At 47.5% G+C, this 8,079-nt stretch overlaps 1 protein-coding gene across 1 annotated transcript; it reads left to right on the top strand.

Annotated features, from left to right (window-relative positions):
- The first annotated feature begins 5,957 nt into the window (after positions 1-5,957).
- FUT4 (fucosyltransferase 4) lies at positions 5,958-7,214 on the top strand. The gene has a single exon (XM_010129020.2). The coding sequence runs from the start codon at positions 5,973-5,975 to the stop codon at positions 7,068-7,070; it is 1,098 nt and encodes a 365-aa protein (XP_010127322.2). The 5' UTR covers positions 5,958-5,972; the 3' UTR covers positions 7,071-7,214.
- The last annotated feature ends 865 nt before the right edge of the window (positions 7,215-8,079 follow it).

Here is an 8,079-nt window from a genome sequence, read left to right as displayed (position 1 = left end):
ATTCTCACTTTTTAGATGCAAATTTGATCTTGAACCACACAATAATGTTTGAAAAACACTGGGTTTCAGATAGAGGCTTTGGTTAAGTCTGTGGCATCTTATTTCTGCTTCTTGCTTCATTTTTTTTCTGCTCCCCTCCCCCTACTTTCTTATTATTAGAAATTTTTTTCGTGATCTTGTTTTAAAATTTTCCAAATGAAAAGACTTTCTGAGTCTATCCTGGATTCCTGCACCAGCTCAGTTTTACTGCAACAAAGGCAGATTTGTGAATCTCATTTGCGCCTTTGCTTCCTCTTCCTTTTTTGTGCAACCTTGTACAACAGAGGAATGTCTTTTAGATCTTTTCTGCTGAATATTTTATTTCTGTTAGGAGGCTTGGGTAATTCTTAGCTAGTCTGATATATTCATGTTCATGACCTTTTTATGTGTCTCATCTTTCATGTGAATAAAACTAAGCAATTAGTTTAAATATAATAACATTGCATAGTATTATAGTAATGGTATTAATATTACTATGTTTATAATATATTTATAATGTTTTATTAAATGGGGTTTCAGGTTATTTAAATTTTCTGTACTCACATTTTAACATAGTGATTTTCTACAGTCTAACTGTTCAGCTACCCTTTTCTCTTAGTTTTTTTTTTAATATTGTTTCATTTCCAAACTCCACACTGCTGTTTTGAAAGACAAATGCTATCATTGCTTCCATGTGTTACTAACAGTGTTCAAACACTCACATCTTTCAAAGGCTATGTCTACATTATCAAGCAATGAAGCACAATAGGAGTGAGTCAAATTATTAAAGCCATTGGTGTTGAGAGCCCCGTAACTAGACTGTATGTTGTTTAGGGGATTTACTTCAAGCTAGAGCTAGTGTCATCTTCTAGACTGAAACATCACCTTGACGCTTGAGGTTTAAAGATGTTTGAAGAAAAGCTCTAGCCCCAACCCTTGCCCTCTGGCCTGGGGGACACTCACACGGTAAAACGAGAGCATCTGAGCCGGCTACACATCACTGCCCCTGCCACTGTTGCTGTGTGAGGTGCAGTCCAGTGCTCCAAAAACCAAGGAAGATTGAAATCCATTGTAACTGCTAACAAATACCCACAGAGCTAAATTCAGGCTTGCTGGTACACACATACATGTCAAAGTATCTGAGGATTATGCAGTTTTGGTAGGAAAGTTTTCTTCTCCCATTTGGCCTCTGGTGAACAACAAAGATGTGTGCTGCAATGGAAGGTTGAAGAGCATTCTGGGACAGGATCCTGCATCCACAGTGTGCACAGCGCGTTTGTTCATGCCTGTGCCTTGACCTGGAGATGTCAGCTTTACACAGTTTTAATCCTGCTCTGCTCACAGTCACAAGTGGAACTGTAGCCAGGCAGAATATTTTAACATCACGCTTGCTGCATGTGCAATAACATGGGCTTATCGGTCCAGGAGCTGTTCATCCAACGAGGCAGGCATTGCAGCTGAATCTGTTATCTCTGGTCATATTTCAGAATTTTAAACTTCCAAGCAGAAAGATCATAATCTTCAATATGAAGCACTAGGTAATAAAATTACAGGCATTTAAACTTTACGCTAAAATACAGTGGGCAATTTACACAGAACAGAACTTTTATCACTCTTTTTCATACAGGATTTAGGTTCCTACTTGGCAAAAACTTGCGTTGAAACCACGAGAACTGTTTATGAAGAGGAGACTTCAAAGTCATTCTTAGTGTCATTTTGGTACCAGATAGCAGCCTGCTACTCTTTGAAGTTGATCACGTTTTCCTAGGATAAAAAACTCCACAGGGTTTCCCTGATTGACAGAATGTCTGGCTTGATAGCTGTGGCTGAAAATACAACCACATTTTGTAAGCACCTTTTCAACTGTATTTGCAAGACAGTTGACAAATAACTTCAAAGACTTTTCTATGCTTAAATACTTCTCAAGTGTGACAAAACAAAGTGAGTCAGAGCAGATGAGGAAGCCAGCTGGGAAGCTCTAGGTGAAAACATTTACTGCTATTAGAAACAGCAAATATTTAACCTTCAAATAAGTAATTTTTTTTTTTTTGCAACAGCTTCATTACCAATGGTCAGCATTTTATTTTAAATTCCTGACTATCAGCAACAGTGGAGCTTGCTGTGGTTTTCACAGAGCAGTTAAACCACAGTTCCCCAGTTTGTGTACACAGTACCAAGAAGTCTGTGTGGTCCGCAGTCCACGGAGCTGTCTCCTGGGCTGGTTTCCCTCCAAAGCAGACAAAAGCAGGTGTGTTTCCTCTCGAAGGTCTGCATGCATCTGGTAATGCTACTCAACCTTCACCATATTGTACTTCCCAGTGACATCTGTGGAGTTTTTCCTGGGTCAGAGTGAACAAAACTCCTTGACAAAACCTTACCAGAGCAGAGTGGCTGATTGCGATCGTGCCACGGACACGCTGTGTCTTACAGCAGAAATGAGGCAAATGAGCTGGTCTGGGTTACTGCCAGCTTGGTATTTCTTCTCTAGAAGGGAAATGAGACATTAAAAAGGAGAAACTCCTCCCCTACACACAGGTCTGAGGACAGCTGGCTTCTAACCCTAGTCCTGACAGTGAGGTCACTCCCTGTATCCCTCACTCTGCAGCAACACAGCGCATCTTGTTTGTACGTTTACTACACCAAAATTTCTAGGAGGCTGCTAGGCTCTTAGCTGAAGACACACCTACTGTTACTTTCAGTAGTGACTACGATGAATATCTAACTAAAATATATTTCTGCGCTATGTCTCCCACATTGTGAGGACATTGAAGAACACATAGTGATAGCAAAACAATTGGATCTGTAATTTGCAACAATTCTAAAATATGCCTTGAAAATAGGCTTCATTATGCTGTAGATACAAATTCTATAAAGACTTTTGAACTAGTGGACTCCTCACAACATGTAAAAGTAAACACGTATTTAGTCTCCACAGAGGCAGGTGTAATATGAAAAGGAACTTACAGTGTTTTACTCCTAGAAACATTTTAGGCTACTGACTTCTCATCTTGAACGGATCTAATTCTTATTTGCCATAGTAAGATAAATAGGAAGTGTTATGACACTGGATTTCCATGCTGTATATACCCTCACAACTTACTGTGGATTTCAGTAATAGCTTTCTTCAATGTGCAGTGTAGAGCTTTAGCTGATGGTGTGTTGATGAATACAGAAAGCCTTATTTTGATCTCATACTAAATAATTCAACAGATTTGTTCCCATATTACAATAGTCCTAAAATGGGTGCCATTGCAGTGTAGCCGAACGTCACGCTGAAGTTCCACTGTGGGACTGCAAAAACCCAAAAGTAATTAGCTAACTCTTGCTATTAATCTTCATAAGGAAATATTTTTTTTTTCAAATTTGCCTCTACTTGGCTTATAAAGATTTCCATGTTGAGTTGTCCTGAAACATTTCATAAACCCTGAATTAATGCCAACATCTTTTTTCACTTTACCACTTGCAGGAGCAGGCCTGGCATCAGCAATGACATTGGCCAGGCCTTGGCATTGGCATGGCTTAGCATCGAGTCTTCAAAAATGAAAACTGGACTGGACAAAGACTCCTCCAAAGTCATTTATCAATCCTGAAATTAAGTTCCTGAAGGAATATAAGAACTGCCATTGGCAGCTAATATGACCAAATTGATTAAGTGAATCAGAATTCCACAAAAGTCAATTGACCTCTCCTGCTGACTTTCATGGGTTCCAAATTTCTCGCATTGTCTGCAGAAATGTCTAAAATCACTAACAGCAGAGCTTTTGGACCACTTTGAATCCTTAATGAAGGCAGACTAGGGATTGTGCTCGTTAGAGGTAGTGTTCATTGTGTTGGGTGGATTCTGAATTGATTCTAGGTGCAGTTCAGGCCCTCAGAGCATTGACTCTCCCTTAGCATTGCATTTTTACGTTTCTTTGCAGATTCCTACTGTGGTAAAATAATTTTCCCAGATTCCCATTTTGTGACTAAAATCTACCTGAAGATGATGTTATGAAGATGATGGAGCCAGACTCTCTTTGGCTGTAACAAGGGACAACAGCCACAAATTACAGGTTGGGAGGTTCAGGGCTGGACATTAGGAAAAAAATCTTCACCGAGAGGGTGGCACAGCCCTGGGGACAGGCTGCCAGACATCTTGTGGAGGCTTTATCCTTGAATAATTTCAACACCTTGGTGCTAGTCCAGCCAGCACCTAGGTGGGCACCTTGGCCAGCGCTGGCAATGCTGCTCCTCTGAGCGGGAGGTGGATTTGTGGCCTCCAGAGATCCCTTCCAACCAAGACTACGTTGGAGCAGAGGCAGAAAGATACCAACTATAAGCACAGCTGTTGGCGTTTCTTGTATTTTATGAGTGCTTACAACATGGAAAACAGAATTCTGCAAGTGCTTTTATGTAGCATTAATAAGTTTATGGATGCACACGACCTAGTTACTAATGTAACAACAAACTCACACAAAATTATTCTTTATTTTGGGGGGTAAACAGGCTTGAATACCTTTTTTTATTAATACAGAGACAAATCATAGGGCCTTGACCTATGTGGTATGTAAAAGCTATGCTGCAATCCAAGTGGTCAGTGAGAATTTATGCCTGGTGTAACTCTACTGCCTTCAGTAGATCTGTATTAGAGGACCTTGGATCTTTACCTGTTGGATATGAAAACGCATAGTGTCAGAGCTGGACACTCCAGTTCTGTACAAACAGTCTCTGAACTGTGTGAATCAATGATCTCTTAGTTCACCGAAGCAAATGTCTTGGGAAAAAAAAAAAGTTTTGAGCCTATCTGATGTACTTCTTCATACCAACTCTGTGAAACAGAGGAATTTTCTGGTAACCAGGTTTTGTAGTTTTTAAACAGCTGTGAGATTTTAAAATTTTACTGTATGTGGTTCAAAGAAAGCTTTAAAAGGACAAAAAAAAATCCTCTTCTTTAATTTCTTTTCTTGTAGTTTTCCAAATTGTTAATCCTTTTAGAGGTGCTTGAAACTGAATGTATCAGGAATTCAAAACTACTGTGGCTGCTGTCATGTCTTTTTTTTTTTTGCTAAATAAATGATTTATTCAAACCTCCTCTCAACTTCACTCTCTAAATTGCCACTGTTATAAAAGAAATTCCCCTGCCTCTTCCAAAGTACTTCTCTGCAAGGCCACCGAATACAGCACGTAAGCCACAGCTCAGCTGGTGCGGGAAAACCCTTTCGCTGGAGTTTAAAACCTCTGTTTCAGGCGTGGACTGGAAGAAATAGGTGAGAACGTGCGTGGGAAGCAGCAGAGTGGGCCTGCTCTCTCCTGGGCGAGAGGGCAGGGAGGCAGGAGGCTGCCTCGGCCTTGCTGGGCCCGTTGTCCTCTGCCCCACGCTGCTACCTGCGCTCATGGGGTGCGGGTGCCCCGAAGCCCCCCGAGAGCTGTCCCCACACCCCTCCTTGTGCGCGTGCCAGGGTCTGGCCTTGGGGCAGAGGGGGCCCTTCCCGAGCGCGGAGCCACGAATTCCCCCTGCGGCCTCCCGCCGGGGACGAGCAACCCAGCAGGCTGGGGAGCAAGGGCCGCCATCGCCAGCACCTGCCCGGGCCCCCTCAGCCAGCCCCGCGGCGGCCATCGCGGGCCCTGCCGCGCGGAGGGGCGGGGATGAGGCTCCGCAGCGCAGCCGGCAGCCCGCTGACCGAGCAGCGGCCGGGGCGGGGGCGGTGCCGCACGGGCGGGGCGGGGCGGTGCCGCACGGGCGGGGCAGGGCGGGGCCGCGGGGCCGGGATGCGGCGGGGCCGGCACGGCCGGGAGGGGCCGCGGCACCGGCACCTCCCCGCCGCCGGGGCAGGAGGTGGGGGCTGAGAGGTGGCGGCAGCAGCAGCATCCCCGGCCCCCCCAGCCCGGGGTGCAGCTATGCGTTGGCCGGCTCCGGTCCTGCGCCTGCCCCGCGGCGGCCGCCGAGGGCAGAGCGGCGGCAGCGAGCGGGCGGGATGGAGCCGGCCCCGCGCCGCCGCCCCACCGGGCGGCCCGGGCGCCCGCGGCGGTGGCGCCGGCGGCTGCGCGGCTGGCGGTGGGCGCTGGCGGCCGGGCTGCTGGGCGCCGCCGCCGCCCTTGCCCTCTACGCCCGCCTGCCGGAGCCGGAGCCGGCCCCGCGGGCCGCGGCGGGAGACCGGAGGGCCGGCGAGGTGACCGTGCTGCTGTGGTGGGAGCCCTTCGGCCGCCCGCGGAGCATGGCCGACTGCCGGCGGCGCTACAACATCACCGGCTGCCGCCTGAGCGCCGACCGGAGCCGCTACGGCCAGGCGCAGGCCGTGCTCTTCCACCACCGCGACCTGGCGCTGCACGGCGCCGAGGGGCTGCCCCGCGGACCCCCGCCCCGGCCCCCGCGGCAGCTCTGGGTGTGGATGAACTTCGAGTCGCCCTCGCACTCGCCCGGCCTGCGGGGCCTGGCCGGCCTCTTCAACTGGACCATGTCCTACCGGCGCGACTCGGATGTCTTCGTGCCCTATGGGTACCTCTACCCGCCACCGGCACCCCGGCCCTTCGTCCTGCCCCGCAAGACGCGGCTGGTGGCCTGGGTCATCAGCAACTGGAACGAGGAGCACGCCCGGGTGCGCTACTACCGCCAGCTGAAGGAGCACCTCGCCATCGACGTGTACGGGGCACGGGGGCTGGCGCTGGCCGAGGGCGGCTTGGTGGAGACCGTCTCGGCCTACAAGTTCTACCTGGCCTTTGAGAACTCCCAGCACACTGACTACATCACTGAGAAGCTCTGGAGAAACGCTTTCGCCGCCAGCGCCGTCCCCGTCGTCCTCGGCCCCCGCCGGGCCAACTATGAGCGCTTCATCCCCCCCGACTCCTTCATCCACGTTGACGACTTCCCCAGCCCCCAGCTGCTGGCCACCTACCTGAAATTCCTTGACAAAAACAAACCCAACTACAGGAGGTATTTTGCCTGGAGGAAGAAATACGAGGTCCACGTCACCTCATTCTGGGACGAGCATTTCTGCAAGGTCTGCGAGGCCGTCAGGGCAGCTGGGAATCAAATCAAGACAGTGCGAAATCTGGCCAGCTGGTTCGAAAGCTGATGTTCCTGACTGGCCTGTGCCAGCAGCGGACTGCGCCAGAGCATGGGGACAGATGAGTCTCGCAGAGATCATTAGCTAAGGTAGTGCGCAGAAGGCTGTGTCATATGTGAGAGCAGCATACAGGTACAGATAAACAAGCTGTGAAAAGCCTACAAAAGGAAGATCTTTATTATAGTGCAAAATTATGAAAGAAACATCAGACAAGATGATTCTTCAAGAACAAAGTTAAATTTCCAGAAGTTGCCCAGATCTGAAACCTTTGCAGCTGTGTGTAGCTCGACATAAATAACCAATGCCAAGTTCTTCAGCCGTACAGCTGAAACCAATTTCGTCAGCTATGACAGCTTCCTGGACGGTGAAACTTTCCTCTGCTTACAGGGGATACATGATCAGTACTGGCTTTCTGTACTCCGAAGACAGTAGCGAATATTTTTAACATTGATTGTTATGCGTGTGAAAGCTATTTGCAGACAAATTCTGAGCTGCAAGTGTTGAACGTAAGAATGTAATGGTACGGTAGCACTTTTTAGCAATGTTTGAAATTGCTGCAGCCAACTAATAATGCTTTGAGCCAAATAATAATTCAGTTTAGGAAAATGTGTGTGGAGAGGACTGGATCCGAGTGGAACAAACAGCTCAGATGATGCAGAGTCTTTCTTCTGCTGCCTACCAGAACCATAGGCACATTTATCCTGTATTAAAGTGGAGAACAGCTATAAGTACAGGAAAAGACAGATTGTAGAAGAGAAGTTGGACCATTTTCACCCTCCCTTTATTCAGGAATGTTTACAGGAGTCTGCGTTTTTTCTCTCTGCAAAATTACTGCCATATAGGAAAGAGCAGGGAAAGGCTCAGAGCTACAGGGTTTTTATTACTGTATTGGATACGTATACAGAAAGGCTAACTTATTTCTCTAGTATCTTTAGACTGTCCTGTTGTGTAACGATTGTTTTGGTTTATGGCTCACGTTTTTGAAAATTCTGCCAGGTAGCAGAACACTGCTTTGCTG

This window comes from Chlamydotis macqueenii, chromosome 1 (assembly GCF_036417535.1).
Source record: "Chlamydotis macqueenii isolate bChlMac1 chromosome 1, bChlMac1.mat, whole genome shotgun sequence".
Classification (NCBI taxonomy): Eukaryota; Metazoa; Chordata; class Aves; order Otidiformes; family Otididae; genus Chlamydotis; species Chlamydotis macqueenii.
Note: the sequence above shows the minus strand (reverse complement) of the source record. Positions and strands in the feature narration are given on the sequence as shown.

Excerpts from the sequence above, each read along its gene's own strand:
- FUT4 (XM_010129020.2), top strand. The coding sequence starts at position 5,973 with ATGGAGCCGGCCCCGCGCCGCCGCCCCACCGGGCGGCCCGGGCGCCCG.